This window comes from Gambusia affinis, linkage group LG18, assembly GCF_019740435.1.
Source record: "Gambusia affinis linkage group LG18, SWU_Gaff_1.0, whole genome shotgun sequence".
Taxonomy (NCBI): domain Eukaryota; kingdom Metazoa; phylum Chordata; class Actinopteri; order Cyprinodontiformes; family Poeciliidae; genus Gambusia; species Gambusia affinis.
The window spans coordinates 4,477,962-4,498,763 of NC_057885.1; the positions used below are offsets into that span (position 1 = coordinate 4,477,962).

Consider the following 20,802-nt stretch of genomic DNA (forward strand, 5'->3'; position numbering starts at 1 on the left):
GCATCATAACAGCAGTCCAAAAGAAAGAGCTAAAAACTATTCCAGGTGGAACCAGAGCAACCAACCAGTATGAGGATGAAAGTGTCTCACACATTATTTTACTATTAAATAAATCTTTATTTTCAGTAATGTATCAAAAAGAGGGGAAAAGGAAATGTTTAATGTTTTTTCCCCCATTGTCAATGAGTAATTATTTTAGACATTGATCAAAAATATTAAACATTACTATTAACGTTGCAAAGCAGCTACTTTAAAACTGTATATTTTCTGATTTCTTTTGAAAAGAGACCCTTTTATTTTACAATATGGGTTATTTTAGACTTCATACAGTACTGTAAAAACTTTTCTAATCCCTGAAGGAATTTTATTTTTCACACACAAGCCACCTCATTAGTTTTTTTTTTTTCTCCTGCCGTTTCATGTGAACTGACAGGTTTGTTGGGAATAAGGAATATTTCCTGTGAAACGGTTTGAATGCGATTCATTCTGAGGTTTTTCACTGGATTCATTAAATTCAGTCGCGATGTTTATGTTGTTGCCTCGCCTTTACTTTCCATAAAAAAAAAAAAAAAGACAAGCATGAATCCTTTGCCAGCACAACTCTAAAGAGTTGCTATCGGTTTTTTTTGTAACGTATTGAACTAAATCAGTTCCGATTGGTGAATTCATATATTCACTCGCCCTCTAGCGTTGGGAATTTCAATAAGAATATTTTTTCAAATTCACTAGCTGTCAGTTTTTATTCCTTTTACGCTTTCTCTCTAACACACTTAAAGACCCGTACACACACACACACACACACACAGGTTATACATGCATTTAAAAAAATTCAGTAGCGTACTTTACAATTTGTTTAAGAGCAATTCAGTTGAATAACAACCTGATTCATCTGAATTCTTTTTGCACCAAAAAAATTTTACATCACAAGACGAACTGGTTCAATTATGTCAAATTACTTAGAAATGACGGCAAAAAAAAAAAAAAAATTGAGATCAAATGGTGTCAGCACAGCTTCCATTTTTTTATTACATTATCAAAAGCAAAAAAGAGCATTTCCCTAATTTTCTAAAAGACGGCACTTTAGATGGAGAGGTTACTGTTTCTTTTTTCTTTTTCTTTTACATATAATACATCTATGTTTGGCACCTGGTTACCTATGTCTGAAAAGATGGAAACTAAGAATAAATGGTTTTAGGTTTGTGAGTCAAAGCTTTTTCCATATGTTCTCTTCAAATACCTCCAGGCAAGAGAATCAGAAAAGGGAAATGTGGGCTGATTTTAGTAGGAGGAGGAACGCAGAGTGGCAGACGGGGATCAGTGCCTGTTGTAGACAAAAGAGAGAGAGCATGCTGCATCGTTTCATCCAATGACGGATTCCACGCACTACAAGGAGGTTCTGGCTCGGCACACTAAAGCCCTCAACGTCCCCGGAGCTCACCGGCCTCGGCTGAGGTATATTTCCTTCAAGCAACGCCTTTGTGAGTATTACGGTTCTTCTGGGATCCAGCTGCCGTTATTTACTATCCTGGAGGGCCCACTAGAGACTTTATAGGTTTTCCTCGGGGTCCTGTCAGCTCTCTAGAATACGTCCTCAGTAAAACATGATTACCCCAGCTCTGTGACCTGCGCCCTGACTGCGGCTTCCACAGCCTTGTCTCTGTACCCGGCTGCCATGACATTATATTACTTGGAGACTGGTATCGTGCCTTGCGACAACTTTATTTCTCCGACGGTGGCCGACGGTAGCCTGGGAGAGTTGAAGAGACATGATGGATGAGATATGTTTGAGCGGCTATCTCTTCTTCGTGTCCGTTCCAGTATCTCTGCCTCCTCGTCTCGTGCGTGCAGACTTGCTTCCCCCTGCCTTCTCCTGACATTGGCAGTATGCCGTGTGTTGGGGAATGTTTTTCCGTGTCAAAAGGAGCAGAGTGCCCGGATATCACGCGGGACGTGGAGATACCCCTGTCAGAGTCCAGGATATTAACAAACGAGGCCTGGGAGACTTCAGGTGTCCTCTACTATTTCTGCTGTGGCCTTTTTTCTGCTCTTTCAGACATTTAAGCTCCATCTCTGCTCCTCAGTCTGGACCGTAGATCAAGAATACATTTGGCACTGTGACATGAAGACAAACCATCTGTTCTTCTGCTCTGACTGGGATCCTTGCTCCACTCCTCTGCTTCATGCATTGGGACCGCAACAGCTTCTTTTCACCAAGGGGCTTTGAAAGGCATCAATCCTGCCAATATGCATGGAAGCCTACTGTGGTCCGCTGAGTCTAATGTTGTCATTAATAATGAATAAAGGAACTCTGGGTCTGTAGTTTAAAGCGTTGGGATTTTCTTCCGATGCTGTAACATTCACGACACTTGGAACCAATGGCTGAATTTAAGAAAAAATAAAAAATCCAAAACAAACACAGGAGTACAAGAAAATTGTTACTTCTTTTTAAAAGCTGGTATTGTTTTTAAAATGAGGAGCAGCTGATTAGCATTTCAAACCCTAAAATAGTACATAAACTACGACCTCAAATCATTGGGGAGTTGAAAATTATTATGGATGCAGAGGAGGACCAAAGGGCAGAGGGAGAAGAAAGAAGTTCAGTTCATCTCTTTCATCAGTCATAAAGGGGAAATATCATATCTGTGACTCCAATATCTCTCTGCCAGGATTTAGGTTCTTCTCACACCTGATAGTCTGGTAGACTTGGTTCCATTGGGGACTAAAACTGCAATATTTGTTACATTTTCAGCTGACGTGGTTCACCTTCACACTACGCTGTTTATCAAAGGATCTAAACTATTTGATAAGCATGTTCCCCTCCTTGCCTGTTGGGGCGCTGCTTCAAGAATCACTGAAAGAAACAACATAAAATCCTCTGAACAAGACACTAAATGCAGCTTCCTTCTCCACAAAATGCAAACCAAAATTAAGTGGCGTCAGTTGGATTAAAAAAGTTCTCAAGCCATTTCTCCAGCTAGCGCTTGACTCGCGTGTTTATGTTGGTTGTATTTACCCAGAATGCCATGTTCTGTAGACCACTTCCTGCTTTTGAACATCCATTTGGCATTCAGATGTGAGTTTAAACTGTACCAGAGTTCACTTCAACCCGACTGAGGTTTTTAGGCAGACCAGAGTTTGCATTCATACTTCCCCAAACGAACCAGACTTTCGAGGTCAATTAAGTAGAGTTCGACTAAAGTGGCCCAAACAGGGCTGGTGTGAATGCACTCTAAAAAGAGGTGCAGCAAAAACAAATGAGATTGATTAGCTGTGATTGCCAACAACTGATTTTCATCTAAGGCATGTTACTGTGGAATATCATCTCTGCTGTTCAGAAATTGAACTGTTCACCTTTTGTGGCAACAAGACTGTTGTATAACAACATTCTTCAGTCAGAGGTCTTTTCAGACTTGAGGAAAGACTGCTACTGGAGATCCTCTATGCTCACACCATCACCATCCACAGTGGCTCTTTGAAGAGACTCGGATGATATGAGTTATGACATTTAATTTTCTTTTACGATTAAAGTTTTTTTGTTTGTTTTTGTTTTTTAATTTAATTGAAGTCACTGGGCACAAGCTGATGAATTATTTACCACATATGTCTTTCTGTATAGAGTCATTTATTTTTGCACACTGTTTTCACTGACAAATGATGTATTATTAATATTATTCATGATCAACTTTGAATCTTTTCCTTCCCTTTATGAGATTTTGTTTAATCTTGTGGCTGTGTTCCTGAGAAAATGCATGCTTCAACGTGTATGCTTCCACTAAAACCAACATGTATGGAGTCTTCCAGTTACCGTGACGCCTCTTTTCACGAAATGACTTTCATAATGAGTTTCTTATGTGGATGAATGTCAAATGTAAAGAGAGGAGAGCCGTTGCCTGAAAGGTTTGCCTCCGACCTTTAAGTCTTATCTCACAAGGAAAATATGAATGCTGCCGTCAGAACATGATGAGCGGTTGTTTTCCCTCCACCGTCTCAATTAGCAGCTTTGTGTTGCAGCTTACACGTGAAACGGCGCTCTCCTAGACATGAAATGTTAATTGCATTCTGACTTTCCTTTTTCTCACTCTGCTATTATATCTCATTTAGTTGTGACTTTCCCTTTGATGAGCAGGTGTGAACAATGTTTTTGCTATACCCTTTAGACTAATCCGCTTTTGTTTTTTTTCTGTTTTTCTCTCTGCAGGTGACTCATCTCTAGTTGGTAAGTCCTTCTTTATGTTGTGCCTCTTCTCTGCGTTTTCTTTCCCTGCTCCTTGCCACACTATCTGTGTAGTTACTGCTCGTCTTTATTGCATATTAAAGGCAGACACGTATGAACCATTTCATGCCCTCAAAGAAAGCTTTACGAGGTTTTGTTTTCACCTACGGGATTTAGAGTATGTCATGAAGAGTTGCAGAGATTTTTTATTCTCCGTCTGCCTTTTCCTCTCTTCTCAGTTTCAGCATCGGTCTAATGTACTGCCGCTTTTTGATGTAGCCTGTTCTACTAGCTTGACCATGTTTTTCAGACGAGGTTCTAAAACAGTGGAACAATTATCACTGCTGGCCCCTTGGCTGTCTTTATTGAGAACAGAATTTTAAAAGACGGGAGAATGTTGAAAGCAAGGGTGGGCACACTTCAGCTAATCACCAAAGTGCTAACAAATTGGCCATTTTTTATTTTTTTTTTTGTTTAGCGCCTTTGCTAACTTTAAAAACGTTTAGCACACTTAGCTTCCCCTGAATTCTTTTTCCGGGTTAAATTCTGAAGCACTAATGTACTTGGCTGTGATGTGAACGTTCTGTTGTCGTCTGTGGTAAATTCTTCAGTTAGATATTTATATTTATGTTATTTTAGGGTGGGGGTTTTTTGCCGCAGTTACGATTCCTCTCGTCACGTTCTCATGTTTTTCATTAAGTATATTTGAAAGAAGAAACATAAAGGAATAAACGGTTGATAACAAGATGTAAACATACATACAATGGCTAAAGGAATCATAGAACATACAAAATTAGAATGCCCAAAGTAAATAAGTGCTTGAAGTTTTAAGTCTTTCAAGAGCAGATGTAATTTGAATTGAAGTTTGCACGTTAGCTTCCTGTTGGTGTAGCGCTTTAGCGTTATCGGAACTAATGTTTACGATTTGTGAGTTAGGGTTAGCACGACTAATTTATCTCATCTAATTTTAAACTAAAGCAGACAAACTACCAATAGTTCCCTATTTACCTTTGAAGTTGTACGTATTTCTTTGCTGTTGCTCTTAAAAAAGTCGTTTGCTCTTCTTTTGTCCTCATATTCAGGAGGCTGTCGCAAAGTTTCCTCAGTGAGCTAATATTCAAACTCAAAACCTTCCGGGGTTAGATTTATTTATTTATTTATTCATTTCGGTTGGCTGCAGTGTCTGAATACTTTCCATAGTAGGAAGGCACAGAGCCTGGTTTTCAAAAAGGACCTTCAAATTTATGCAGTTCTTACAGCATAAATATCAAGCCGCTCTTCAGTTGTATTTGTGGTGTTGCTAGACTTAAGACAGCTGATAAGGAATTACTAAAAGTCACAGAGGCTTCATCTGCAACATGCTGACATGTCACAATGTGGTAGCCAAGGCGATGGGCGAGGGAAGCGCAACGCTGGACAGACTAATGGGACGTATCAACACCTCTCAAACAGTAAACACACAAGATGGAAAGAGTTTAAAAGTCTAGCTGATAGCACTTTGTAACTATTGCTTTAGTGATGTGTCAGTGTTATTACTTGCTTCTTAATAATTAGCTTTGTCTTGCTCCAGTACCCACAGTGCATTATATACTTGCTCCAGTAATCTACTGCTGAGCAGAATGTGTTGCCTGTAATGAGAAAAACACTGAGTTATTCTCCGATGATAAAAAATGTTTTTTAACCAATTGTGTGGTGAATATTTTCTCCCCCAGAGTCCCTGCGCTGTGGCAATTCGAGCATGTCTCCCGATTCTCACTCATGAATAGCTATTAATGTGCGTCTGCTTGTCAGGGTTTGTCCACTGAGTGTTTTGGCCCAGAGATCTGATGTTGTCTGAATACTAATGCGCCGTACTGTGTGACTGCAGGCGGCCGAGTACAGATTCGGTCTGGAACGTTTTCATCCTGGTGGTTTTGAAGGGAGTCGGGCAGAAATGCTTAAATACCGCAATGGTTTCTTCCTACCTAAAAATTGAGAGAAGGACGGGAGAAGGAATAAAGACCAATTAAAACTTGGTTCAGGCAGAATGTTCATTAAATTGTGTAGTTTTTTAGATAAAAGTTGTTTTAATCCGCCGTCCTTTTTAGGTTCAAAGTCGTAAACCAGTCATGCCTTTTTTAACTTGTTTTTTGTCATGTTTTGTTCTCCGTACATCAAAACTTTGTAATTATTTAGCAGCCCTATGATCATGGAGTATAAATGTAAGTGTTGAACCATGTTCTTTGTTTCAAAGGAGACGACCAACACAGACTGTGTGTTAGAGTTTCTGTCTTTTGTTCTGAACTATAATGAGATAAATCATAAAGCTAATCTAAAGTTTGTGTTTAAGAGAGGAAATATTTTACATTGGGTAGAGACTTCATTTTTTCTGCTTTGGATTTGCAGCCCAAACATTTTTCCTTTTCTACATTTAAAAAAAAAGAAGTATTTACCAAAATTAGTCTTCCCTTGAAAGCATCAACTATTTATTTTGTGTAGCGCAGGATCTGAGTTACTTACACCAACAATGGTGAACGTTATTAACTCTGTTTACTGTAAACTGTTAATGGCACATGAACCTTGTCTTCATTCTGCTTTTTACTCCTTCAAATTAAATGTACAGTGTCTATAAAAAATAATCACCTCCTTCCAGTTACACACCACATACTGTTGGACTACCAGCGCCAGTTGACTGGGTCTTTGTTGAATTTGGTCAGTCTCTTTGAAGGGGCTGAATGTTTATGCACCTACCTATTTTATTTTTTACAGTTTCTATTCACTTAAAAATTTTTAAATTTTCCTTGTAAAAAAAAAAAAAAAAAAAAAAAAGCAATTTTCTTTGCTATGACTGATTTGCAAAAGCAGCATAGAGGGGATTTAAAAAATATAGACACCAAATATTTTTTTTATGCACAAACAGTTTGTTTGTAAAGGTAAAATATTATTATTTTTTATTAATTATGTTAACTACGTTCTCATTTACTTGACTGAAAAGACCATTTAGCTTATGATTACATTTTTAAATCTTTATATTTAATGTATAGGATTTGGATAAACAGCAAAACCTTAAAACGCTTTTCCAATGAGGCGCATATTAATTGTTAGGCTGTTATTTGTCCAAACGTAGTAGAAAGAAAGCTGGGTGTTTTCTTTTAGCTGTCTAAACCAAGATTGTGTCGAGGAGAAGCGAACATGAAATATATTATCAATCCCCTTCACAAGTATAAACTACTTTCTGTTCAAGCTCAATGAAACGCTGAATAAATATCGAAGACTGTTGTTCAAAGTTCAGAGTGTGAAACGGTTCAAGGCCTACGAATATTTTTGCGAGATCCAGACGAGACTTTGAACTGCGAAAACCTTAATAAATTTCACTGCGTCTCACACGAGTGTAATTAGTCCAAGAATTCCCAGTCAAGATTTTCTTTTCATATCCATTCATGTTAAGTGCACACTGTCTGCAAAGAAGAAAAAAATACCCCTTTGCTAAATTTTAGGCGGGAGACATTTGGACCTTTCTGACATGACCTGGGGTCAAACCCGGGTTCAGCTTATGATCCGGTTCTAGATGCGTAGTCGGCCATTGATTGGCTCATTGTCGCCACAGCGACCGCTAATTCTCTCCAGCAGTCTGTTGCTCTTTTTTGATTATTTTCTGTCTAATTCTTCAATGGATTCCACTGAATCTGCTCCTGCTGTCTTGTCCTGTAATGATGTAACGAGACAGGAGCTCGATGTTGTCCATTGTTGTGTCGCAAACTAAATTCCATCACATATACAGATTCAAACAGTGTCAAAGTGGCGCTCATTGCACACATAGATCTTGTTTTGAGTCTCGTCCAATGGCGATCTCTCACTTGTTTTGTTTTATGAAGTCAAGTTTATTTGTGTCTCGCATTTCAGCAACAAGGCAGTTCAAAGTGCTTCGCACCATGAAAACATCACACAGTGATCAAACAGCAATTAACACTACATTTTGTCAAATGCATCAAACAAACACACATGAAATACACTGATCAGTTTTCCACGTATTCTGAATCAAAATCAACTCCAAACAGGAGAGTTTTTAAACTTGATTTATAGGAACTCGGTGTTTCAGCTGTGTTTCGGTTTTCTGGAGGTTTGTTCCAGATTAGAGGAGCATAGAAACTGAATACTGAATCTTTAAGACTTCTGGAACCTGATGGAAGTCTTCCTATAACGATGCAACAGTGCGATTGGTCTTCGGTACCACAGCTGAAGGCTGTCCAGTGAGCCGCACTGCTCTGGATAAAGAAAAGAAGAGACGAGTGGTACAAGTTGTAGGCGGAGGGTGACACTAAGTAAGGCATTTTTTTTCTCTTTTACAAGCTCTTAAAGGAAACAATAGCTTTTCTAAGTCTTTTGTCGCCTTCCCATTAAGCCTTTTCATTGTGGAACTAACAAAGACTTCAGCATCGAAATGCAATTCTATGTTTTCAGACATTGCGCCCTGCTGTGCAGCAAATGTACACATTGTACTTTTATGACAATCTAAGGCTTTAGTTCGCTGTTGGCAACAACTACTGCAGATTCCAAACAAAGCATCAGACGGTCGTCTGCGATCAAAAGGGGAGGTTTTCATTGATGGTTTTGTTCAGAAAATTGCCCACAAATTCAAAATGAAAACCTCTATGTAGATAAAACGCCACGCTCCGAAGGTTTGTAGTCACCTGGCAATTCAAGAAGCTCAATTCTAGTTACGGGGATTAACTTAAGACAGTTGGAGCGTTGTGGAGTGCAGCCTTGATTTAAGGCGTCTCACCGGCGGTAAACGGTTCAGCTTCGGAGGAGCACAACAGAACGAGGAGCTAACGGTAAAACTCTGAGCCTGTGGCCACAGCTACATACCAGGAGCAGGACGGTAATGAGATAGCTACCTGAGATAATTACTGCTCACGATGTCTGGCTCTCATTCCGTACCACAGGGCACCAGTTTAGCTCGCTACTGTTTAATGGACACTCAATTGCCTCCATTTGAGTCACAATTAATGTCGTTTTATGCTTCGTTGTGTCTTAAAAATGCATTGGTTAAGAGAGCATTAAATGAGTCTGCAAACATGGAGGGATGCGTGGGGAGAGGGTGCAGCTTTCGCAGTCTGAAATCTCATCGGTGTGAAGAATTGAACACGCTAGATTTGATCTAATGAAGCAACGCAGCCAGGAAAAAAATAAAATAAAATAAAATGTAGTAATTTATTAATTACCTTTGCTTGACGGCCTGGAAGAGAGCGTTTGATCTCGTCATCTTACTTCATTACATCCATCTTGGAAGCAGTTTTGTTTTTGTTCGAACCATTTTAATCAGATTTTTAAAAAAAAAATTTTGTTGCTTTTTCTGACAGTTAATCACACTTATTTCGGATGCAGTGCAGCAGGAGAGTTTTTATTCTCACTCTTTTTTCTTTTTGCTTTTTTTTTTTTTTTTACTTTGCAGTTATGATTTGAAACCAATGTATTATTTTCATGATTTGGTTGGATTTGTGCTTGCTCAGGAGGAAGGATCACTGCCAATTCTGTAGCTCATAGCTGTGAGATGGTTTTTTTGTTTGTTTTTTTTAGCCATTAGCATGATACATTTTAGTTGTATTACAAACAGAATCCATTTGGTAGATAGATATGAACCAATATTTATGATTGGGTTGAATCAACTATTTTTGTTATTATTATTATTTTCAAAAATGGTTTGGTTTTAATTAAAACCACCTGATATGAAACTGGTCCAAAGTGAATTAAATATAACCTCAGATCAGTAATGTATTGCATTCTAGCAGTTATTTAAAATAAACTTTAACACACAAAAAAAAAATGCTGGTGGAGGAGTTGGTGGAGGGGGGAACTAATTACACCCTTATGGCTTCTATAGATGTTAACGGGGTCAGCAGCAGCCAGGTGGTGTTAATAAAAGCCACTTAATTAACTGACCGTCCACTAGTGTGAGCGGAGGCTCTGGCAGCTTGCTGTTCTGCTCTTTAGGTGCAAATTAAGAAGCCAATGAGGAAGGGGATGAGCAAGGAAGGAGAAGGAAATTGATATTGTGCCCATATTTCTGACCTGACAGGACAGGAAAGCATCCATTTTTAATAATAGTTCATATTTGATATAACATGTTACACTTAATTCCTGTTGTTACATATATTGCAAAAAAAAAGTAGACACTACAATCCTATCGCCGGAGAGAAGACAATTTAGGTTGGCATTTTATGCCATAAAATGACTTGTTTAAAATAAAAACTAGCATAGAACCAGAAGCTCTAGAATTAAAACAGGTTGCATTTTACGACACAGGAATGTATCTTCCAGTGTTTGTCTGTGGCTTTGTTTATATAGATGATATTATGCTGAGGTTTTTTTAAACTATAAGGAAATTGTTTTTCAGCCATAGTTAACATTGATTGTGTCTGGACCAACCCTGCGGCCTTCTTCTTCTTCTTCTTTTTTTTTTTTTTGAGTCTAGAGAAATTCCTGTCGTGGCAATCACTCACTCCCACTGCCTCCGTATTTCATGCCGGTCCCGTCTCCAACAAATAAATTAAACCGTAATACCTTGACTGCTTGGAAATTACATTGGATTGTTATAAACGATGGCGAGCTGATAATGTGTGATGGCCGGGCCGAGTGTATTCAGCAGAGCAGCGTCGGAGGCTGCATGCTAGGAATAAGAGATGCGGCTCGCTGCTAGATGCACATTGGGGCCAGCGTGCGAAGATTAACCGGCTCCGCTTCCATTAGTCTCAAAGTAATTGTAAAGACAGCGATGAGCAGTCTGTAACTCTTATCCTCAAGTCACACGCAGACCTCCAACATTCAGATTCGATTTCCCTTGCCTAAAAAAAATAATAAATAAAAAATGTAACTTAATCTTTCTATCTTGCTTTGAGATTACATCACAGAGATGATTTACTTCCTCTATTTACCGATTAGCCGTAATTTGATCGGAGTTCTTCAAAGAGGAACTCGGGGCCATCTTTAAAAAAGGAGCTGAATGTCTTTAAAGACGGCGTCTTCATTCATTAATTCACATTTGCACCAGTGTGGAGCTCTTTCTGATAAAACACACAGTGTGAGTGTATGAATGCAGAACAAGATGGAGAACAGCTTTGAGAAACAAGCATGAAATTTTACTGTTTTTAGTCGATGCCCTTTCTTGTTTCATTCTGTCCTCAATCAACATTTTGTATTTGGAGGTGGTGTTTGGTCCAAAATGGCCGTCTCAAAATTACTCTACCTCCATGAATGGAGCTGAAAAAAGGTCAATGTGATGTTGTCACTTCACAGGAACACCAAGTGTGGTGAAGTATGTGATCAGGAGTCTTCGTTCTGGCTGTGGAAGTGATCTCAGTGTGTTGTAGCTCCACTGTTTTAGATGGAGCCTTTGCTAATACCCTCAGCTTATTACCAGCAGCTGCTGCCGGATAATTACCGCAAGTCATCACAATTCCTTACAGTGTTCAATTTTTTACTCTAATGTGACTTGCCTGCGTTTATTCTCTAAGTTCCCAGCATGCTTTTTGTTTTTTCATTATTACTGAGAACACAACAAACATTAATTGGCGCAATGTCTTGCCATACCATATGTCCTGCTTTGACTTTTTCCCCCATTTAGTCACTTAACCACAAGCTGTAATTTATTTGAGGGGGATTTTTTATTTTTTTATTTTTTTTGTGGTGGAACAACACAAACTAATGAAGCTGATTCCCTTTAGTAACACTTAACAGTTAAAAGCGTCAACTTGTGTGTCAAACAAATCCAGTTGTAACTTATTTTATCATAAAAAAGTGGTTTCCATGCTTTTTATTAGTGGTCAGCATCACTAACTAAATAGCTAGCTGTGCTAACCCTTTGTCATTAATGATAGATATTAGTTCCACTAATTAATGCTAAAGGACTATATAAACACTGTTTTGTGGAAGCTAATGCTAAAGCACTAGCTTGAATTCTAATTATATCTGACCTTGAAAGACTACAACCCTCAAGCACCAATTTCATTTTCACATTATAATTTAGATGTTCCATAATGCTCTTAGATATTGCATTTATGTTTACATCTGGTTCTCAACTGTCCTTGTTTCAACTTGTTTCTGTCCGAGATACAGAAACAAGATAAAACATGTTCATGTTTTAAAAAAACAAAAACATGAAAGGAAAAGGAAATGCTCCATAAACAGTTTTTCATCCACTTCAAAATAAGAGCATGATTACAGGAAGAACTCTTCACAACTTCAACACAGATGTAAAATTTTAGTCAACTGAAAGTTTAAAAAACAGTCAAATAAACCAGCGCTTTAGATTTTATCCAGAATACCTCATCTAGGGGAAACGTTTTATAAGTTAGCACAAGTGCTAGACGAAAAATTAACTCTGAATTAGCAGATTAGTTGAAGTGTTCCCACCACAGTTCCTCATACGGTATGTTCAATAGATCTCTTGGTTATAAAATGGGTTTGTGGGGTTGTGGACATACCACATTACAGAAACCAAGACGTTGCAACAGAATGAGCTGCGTTTACTTGGTAAGAATAAACACAGACTGTAAAATACATCTTGTTAAATTATGTCTTTACTAAATTATCTGGAGGCAAATAAATGACGGTTTTTGTTACATTATTATTTGTGAAATATGACATTGTTTTAACCAGATCAAAGCAAAAATAAGCACAGCTGGTTACTGAACTCTCCGCTGGTACTCCTCCTGATTCATCCCTCCATATAGTGAAGCCTTGTGTATAAACCTTATAGGAAAAAATAAACTATACAGATTGACCATCCATCATCATGACAGACACTGAGCTTCCAGCAGAATCAACTGGTTCACAGGCGCAATATTTCAGATCCTCGATCGCGCACAACCAGTGCTGGACGGTCGCTATCAAACCGAATGAGAGTGAGAAAATATCTGATCTGACCAGATATGAAAACAGAATAATTTATCACATGGAAAAAGGACGTTATTTAGTATATTGTGTTTACGAACAACAAATAAAGTATAGAACTGTGATGCAGTAAAAAAAATAAATAAAAAATCCGTAGGCCAACAAAAAGTTGCACTGGAACTAGAAAAAAGAGTCAGTTGGGGTAATTGATTGTTTTTCTCCCCTTAGACGTACGTATAGATAGGAGCATGGAACATGTGCAGAACATATGGAAATGTTGAGCATTAAACTTAATCTGTAACTAATTCCTGACTCTCTAATACTTCTCCGGCGCTGTATGTATATCTTAGCGATAACTGCTCTCTGGCTCCCAGGCCACGGTCAGCAAAAGCCCCACAGTCGAACTGATCGATAAGAAACCCAATTGGAGGGATTAAGCTCATGAATCAACCTGTCAGGACATGAACCAGCACACGCACGCGTTATGCACTTAGCAGGGAGAATTCATCTGGAGCTTAGCTGAAGTACAGCACGCTGAAAGCAGCTTCTAGCAGGGTGGTGTGTGTTTTTCTTCTTTTTGTTTACAGTACAAAAGATGGTAAATCCATTGTCAAAGCATGTCTTCTATCAGAAGAACTCATTGATTGCAAATGAGCAGTTGCTGTCTGATCGCTGATGTAGAAACGTTGTTGGGATTCTCGTTTCGTGATAAACAACCTCAGTATGTAGGTTGATTCAGTCATACCTGCCTACAGCGATGCCACTGTCGGACAGCAAGCAGAAACATCCTGTCATCCATTCAGTCAATATTCAGGAACATTTTTGAACCCAATGACAAAACTATGTATGTTCAGTAGATCTCTCCAGTATTGGTGGGAGTGAGGGACCACATCCACCCACAATGAATACGTCAGATCTCCTCTAAGAATGTTTAGAACCGCCCATTTTAATAGTTAAAGCACCAGCTCTAACTTCATATGTGTGAGCCTCTTAATGCACACAGTGGAAGCCATCTTTACCCGACTCCAGAAGCTAACATTTGCCATCTTTCTGATTTTTGCTCTTGAAGCTACAACCAATCGACGCCAATGAAAATAACTGACAATCCTGGATTTGGCTGCTTTGCCAGCATTAGCCAGCACTGTCAAGTAGGATTGCACCTACGTATGTCAGCTTCTCAAACAGCTCGACTCGATGGAAATTCAGCTAAATCACAATGCTGTGGGGATTTTTCCTTGTACTCTAACTTTTGCTCCAACTGAATTGGGTAAAAAGTCTGTGGTTCACTCTGCTCCCTCTTCTTGTTACAAGAAACTCTTCGATTGGCTGAATTCATCTCGTTTAGTGCTTCTAAAGCCAAACTAAAAACTTTGAAGAACAATGCAATAACATGTACCTGTTTTTTTTTTTTGTTTGTTTGTTTGTTTGTTTTTTTATAGCTTAACAATTTATGTTTTCTTTGCTGTATTTGTTGCTGCCTCTTGGTCAGGACTCTCTTGAAAAAGAGGATTTTAATCTCAATGGGCTTTTGTCCTGGTAAATAAAAGTCACATGATAAAACGGGAAGAAAACATTTGGACTATTTTGTGATTATTTTTAGAATTGTATTTCCAATGTTCTTGACTTTTATTCGCTGCAGTGTAAATGTAGATCTCTTAAGATGTCTGTTTTTCTGAAATATTATGTACTAAATTCTTCATTAGCTAGCAATGATTTAGACTTGCTGGGAAGGTGTTCTACTTATACTAATTCTCTAATGTGTACGTATCATAAATTATGCTTGGACGTTATTCATGAGAACTACTAGAGCTTGAGTTTTATTGGTGCTGCTATAGTCTGCAAGCTAAGAAGAATAGTGTGTTTGCAGTGCTATAGGACAAAGCCCCAGGGCCTGAGGCAAAGGTTAATCTATCACTGTGTGGCAGGAATAGAATGTATGTTGTTAGGGCTTAAGTGAACGCTTTTAAAAGCAAAAAGGTCCAATGGCTGCAAGATTCTCTTTATGGAAAGAACAGAAAAAGAACCCAAGGTGAACTTCATACCTTGCAATATTTAAAAAAAGAATTATAAGTGGATTTTTTTTTTTTTTTTTACATAGAAAAATGCATAAAATATACAAAAAAATCGAGCCTATCTTGTTATACTGCACGCTGCTATTTTTCCTTTAATATGAAACATATTGGGTCGTGGGTTTGAATCCGGGCTCGAGGTCTTTCTGCATGAAACCTCTCTGGGTTCTCTGTCTTCCTCCCACAGTCTGAAAACAAGACTGGCTACATCAACTAGTCTCTACCTTCAGGTATAAGTGTTTGTGCATGGTGGCCTATCCTGTGTGTCTTTGTGTTGCCCCTTGATGAACTTTGACCTTTCCATTGAAGCGAAGGCCAAATAGTGAGATGCAGGTGGAGGCAAAGGGCCGGCTTGGTGGGTTGGGCTTGGAACCTGTTAATAACTGCTTGCAGTTCTAATTCATCATTTGTTTGGTTTTTAAAGTTTGTTGGTGCAGAAAAAATGCTATATACATAAACCATTACAGGGGAAGCCTTAGGTGAAATACATTTTTTGAGCTTTCCATCATGTTATGATCTTATTCCCTCATCAAAAACATACTTGGAGTTTTGTCTTGTTTCTTTCATACATGTTTGAGAAATCCTTTAGTCACTCATGGCAACCATTCAACTGTGCTAAACACCTGGTTGGACGTAGCCCCGCCTTTTCATCTAACTTAGCAGTCCTCCCCCCCAGTTCCTTCAGACTAGCCAACAGCAGTTAGCAAACTCAATATGAAACATCAGATGAGCTACATCGCAGTGAAAAATGTTGGTGAAAATGTTGTTAAAGGGTCAGTGGAGGAGCCCTGTGGTAATGACTTTCTGAAGACAGAGTTTCAGAAAGAACAAGTATTTAAAGAGAGAGAGTCCCAATTTCAAGGCCTTAAATGATGAAGTCAAATTTCTTTGAAGTCGTATTTGGTGTATACAACATTTTTATAACAACTAAGGTTAACATGGTTACTTGATCTTGCTATAAAATGGCACTATTTGCCTGGAAATGACATAATACTGGCCCTTTAAGTTAAAACGTGGTTAAATAACCTGCTCACAGCAGCAGCAGTAGCAGCTTCTGGCTGATTCTCATATCTCCATGAATCCAGGGCAAGACTTTCACACCTTACACAGCCGGATTTATCCCTGACAGTATGAAGTGAGAAAATCTGCTTCTAAAACATGAGCGACATTTTCATAAAATCGACTAAATAACATCAGCATTGGTGTGCGACGTACTGAACTTGTGCTGTGTGTGTGTGTTTTTTTTGTTTGTTTTTTTTTTTTTTTTTTTGTGGCTGAAGCTGTGGGGAGTGTGTGGGAATCTGCCTGATCCCGGAGCCATGGCCTTGAATAAGTTTAGCATCCTCCAGGAATCTGTTTGCGGCGCTCCGGAGCTCGAATTAAAGTGGATTTAAGAGAGATGAGGCTTGGAGGAGAGCGAGGGTTTATAACTCTGATTGCCATGCCCACCACTCATAATGAGGTGCATTACAGAGCTGATGTTGTAAGATTAGAGTGACTTAGGAGACGCGAGAAGCCTTGCAGATCAGAAGAGCGGGTAGGGGGAGAGGAAAGAGAGGAGCCTCAGCAGAGCCCGAGTGCTTAGTAACAGGAAAGAAGAGTGCTGAGAGGTAGAAATAAAAAAAATAAAATTTGAGGATGGAGAAGAGCTATCTTATTTGATTGTGGCACTAAGGGTGGGAGGGGCAGGAGGAGGAGATCAGACAGAGGGGACAATAAAACCAGCAGAGGTAATATCTGCATTCCTGTCAGCATATGAGAACAGAAAAGAAGCTCTCAGTTATTAAAGGGTTGACAGCCAGTGACAGCAATATCGCTCCATTTTGTTTGGCCCCGGTGCCACGGTGACTGGAATTGAAAACAGTTTGACGTGTTGCCGGGAAAAAAAACCAAAACAAACCCACAGGTGACTGCAGTTTGTTAAAGATTTCCTTGGTTCCGCTCAACAGCGTGACCGCTTACAACAGGCGTCCATTACTGCTGATCTGTCCAGTTGAAGTTGCACATCGTAGTTGAAGATAGCTTTAATAGTTCTCGGGTGAATTTAGTTGCGGTTCAATGTGGAAACTAAAATTTGATCATAAAAATCATCCAAAGGTAAAATTACTGTCCTGCTCAAAAGTTACACTGCTTTGTATTTTCACAATTTTTCCAACTTCTAACAGGTTTTCTTTCAATATTATCCTGTTTGGACACTCTAAAGGTAAGACGTAATATTAATTTAACTAGTGTAACATTTTTGCACTTAAAGTTTTCGATTTATTTGACTGAATGCTTTCCAGCTGGCTGTAGCAAAACATTTGGAATAAATAAATGTGATATTTTCAATTACATTGGAATTAAGCATCGAAATGAACCTTTTCCCAAAGAACCAAAAAAATAATTCTAATAAATAAAAATCTGGTAAGCTTTGATGTTTGGAGTTGAGGAATCGCCTCTCTCTCTCCTCCAGAGCGTTGACTCATCCGGACCGAGGATGCAGCCATGCAGGGATCATTTTCATCTTTCCTTTAACATGTTTTTATGTCTGCGCTGCTCAGAAGTTCCAGATGAATACAAGTGGATCCGTTGTGAAATGCTCAGCTGGCTTACCGGCCGTCAGCCCTCAGGTTTTTGAGACAGAGAGGCTGTGATGTGTCTGAGAGGCCGAACTGCACACAGCGTGGGAGTGAACAGTTCCAGGCTCCCTCCACAGCTCAGATGTTACAACAATTCATAAAGAATTAGTCAGAGGGTGTGTGGGTGATGGCCGCTTTAGGAATATCGCATTTTTATTAATGGAAGACTTTAGTGGAACCAGTAAAAAAATATACTTTGAGCCTGAGACATTGTGATTTTTGATAGATTCGTGTTCAACAAGGGACTAGGATTGTCACAGTACTAAAATTTTGAACTCAGTGCATCAAATATTGGATATTTGATGTTTTGGAAACTTCCTTTTGAAAGATACCTGGAGTGTTGCTTTGATTCTTTCATGCATGTTTGAGAAATCCTTTAATCTCCCATGGCAACCATCCTGCTGTGCAACCTAATTTTGACAAAATTTCTCCTCAGATTTGCAGTTTCCAGGCTTCCGCCTCACAGAGCAGCCCTCCCCCACAACTCCCTTACTCAGCTCCTTCAGACTAGCCGGCAGCAATTAGCAAACGCCTGGCAGAACTGCTGAGCTATTTATAGGAGCTACTGCTCAGTGAAACGCTGGTAAAAACATTGGTAAAGGGTTAATAGAGGAGTCATGTTGTGACAACTTCCTGAAGGTGGAGTTTCAGAAAGAGCAGGAGCTTCTTAAAGAAACAGATGCCCAATTTCAAGGAGTAAATAAGGCAGTACATTTTTTTTTCAATCATGTTTGATATGGTTGGCATTTTTTTAACAACTGAAGTTAACATATTTACCTAATTGTGCTGTAAAATAGCACTCTGCACCTAGAAAGCACTTTAAACTGCCTCTTTAAACATTCAAACTACTAAGTAGCTAAATTCTGTATTTTCCACCAACTTTGTAAAGTAAAAGTTGATGTTATGCTTTAATAATTTTCAGTCTAGAATATTACTTGAACTAGACAGATGCTGTGCTCTGCCACAGTGCAGAAATACTTTGTGTGGGAGCAGAACTTATTATTATTTTTTTCTTTTTGCCCCGATAAATGAAGGGAGTCCTGTATTTAGTTTCTGCTTTTCCACTCTGACAGTTTTTTTGTGTGTGTTTGTTTTGTTTTTTCCAGAAACTGCTAAGCATGTGGCAATTTCTGACAGGCTTTGGAAGTGACAGCAGCCCCCTGCTCTCAGAAGGGTTTGGTGCATGGCGCCCGAGGCAGAGTTTATGGAAATAACCTGGTAGCAGGAGCGTGCCGCAAAAACGAAGAAGAAAACGAGTGAAATGTTCGCCTTTTGTTGCAGCAATACGGCGACTAGAGTTAGACGGTGGCTGCGGTTGGAGTAGTGCAGCACGGCTCCCCTCATTATTATTATTTTTCCTGCAACTGTTAAGACACCGTGGACACCATTAGTGTCAGATAGCATCAGAGCTGAAGTTAATCAGACTGCACTGAGCCAGGTTTGACAGTTAGCTTCTCCCTGTAGTGGCAGCCGGTGCTTTCATTATTCGCCGCAACAACACCCTCCTGCAGAGTGGGTGGTGCTGCTGCTTTCATAATGCCGCTACTGGCTGTCCACCACAAACACTCATAATACATTGCTAGGCAAGTAATGCATGCAATAAAGGAATTGTGGAATTTTAATGTTGGAATAATTGAATGTTTATGTGCCATTTCTTTCACCACAATAATAATTTCTGTTTGCTTCGGCGATCGGCGTTCCAACTTTACAATGAGACTCCTGGAAAATATTTGGGCCAAATATACGACTGAATGTTAGAGGCCACATAAAAGCCAATAAGATTATGAGAATTGATGAAAAATTACAGGAAAAAAGTCATAATGTATTTCCAGAATAAACTTGGGTAACACTTTATTTGATGGGTTGTGAATAGGACTGTCATAACACCTGTCATAAACATGACATAACGCCCGTCATAAACATGACATAACGCCCGTCATAAACATGACATAACACTGTCATAAACATGACATAACACCTGTCATAAACATGACATAACGCCCGTCATAAACATGACATAACACTGTCATAAACATGACATAACACTGTCATAAACATGACATAACACTGTCATAAACATGACATAACACTGTCATAAACATGACAACACAGTCATAAACATGACATAACACTGTCATAAACATGACAACACAGTCATAAACATGACATAACACTGTCATAAACATGACAACACAGTCATAAACATGACATAACACTGTCATAAACATGACAACACCGTCATAAACATGACATAACACTGTCATAAACATGACAACACCGTCATAAACATGACATAACGCCCGTCATAAACATGACATAACGCCGTCATAAACATGACAACACCGTCATAAACATGACATAACGCCCGTCATAAACATGACAACACCGTCATAAACATGACATAACACCGTCATAAACATGACGTCACAGTCATATTCTTCATAACATGTTATTTTATTCTTGTAACACTACAACTTTGTTCTTGTACTGCAACTTTGTGACTGTATTCTTGTGATATAATGACCTAATCTCATAACATTCTGACTATTTTTTTCATACAATTTACTTCAACTTTATTCTCTTAATACTACAACTTCTCATAATACTGAGACGTCTCATAATTTTATTTCTTTTATTTTCTTAGCGTGGCTCTAGTAGTCCGTTGTAAAACTGAAATACAAATAAGATCAAATATTTCCAACAAGTCTTTGCTGGGTATCGTCAATTAAGGAACATCAGAAATCCAACATCTGAAGCCCATTTTACCTTCTGACCAAGGATTTCATCACCATTATGATGTCTGAATGCCATGTTTATTAAACTCAAATGTGGTTTATTTTTGTTTGCATTTGCTGAAGTACTTTAATTTTATGAAGACTTTTTTTTTCTTTTTCTTTTTATCCCAGGTTTGCTTTAAACACACAGCCCTCCTGGTTCCTGTGTAATCACATGATGTCTGAATGCCATGTTTATTAAACTCAAATGTGGTTTATTTTTGTTTGCATTTGCGTGTTTGCTGAAGTACTTTAAT

The 20,802-nt window shown here is 38.8% G+C and overlaps 1 protein-coding gene across 4 annotated transcripts in view; it reads left to right on the forward strand.

Annotated features, from left to right (window-relative positions):
- nrxn2b (neurexin 2b) overlaps window positions 1-20,802 on the forward strand; it is a 746,427-nt gene that overhangs the window by 198,899 nt on the left and 526,726 nt on the right. For 3 of the 4 annotated variants that reach the window (XM_044097998.1, XM_044097997.1, XM_044097999.1), the window contains exon 5: window positions 4,199-4,216. In XM_044097998.1, coding sequence (XP_043953933.1) covers window positions 4,199-4,216 — 18 coding nt within the window. Of the gene's footprint in view, window positions 1-1,461; window positions 1,479-4,198; window positions 4,217-20,802 lie in introns of those variants that run through there. The other variant, XM_044098000.1, reaches the window with a different exon arrangement.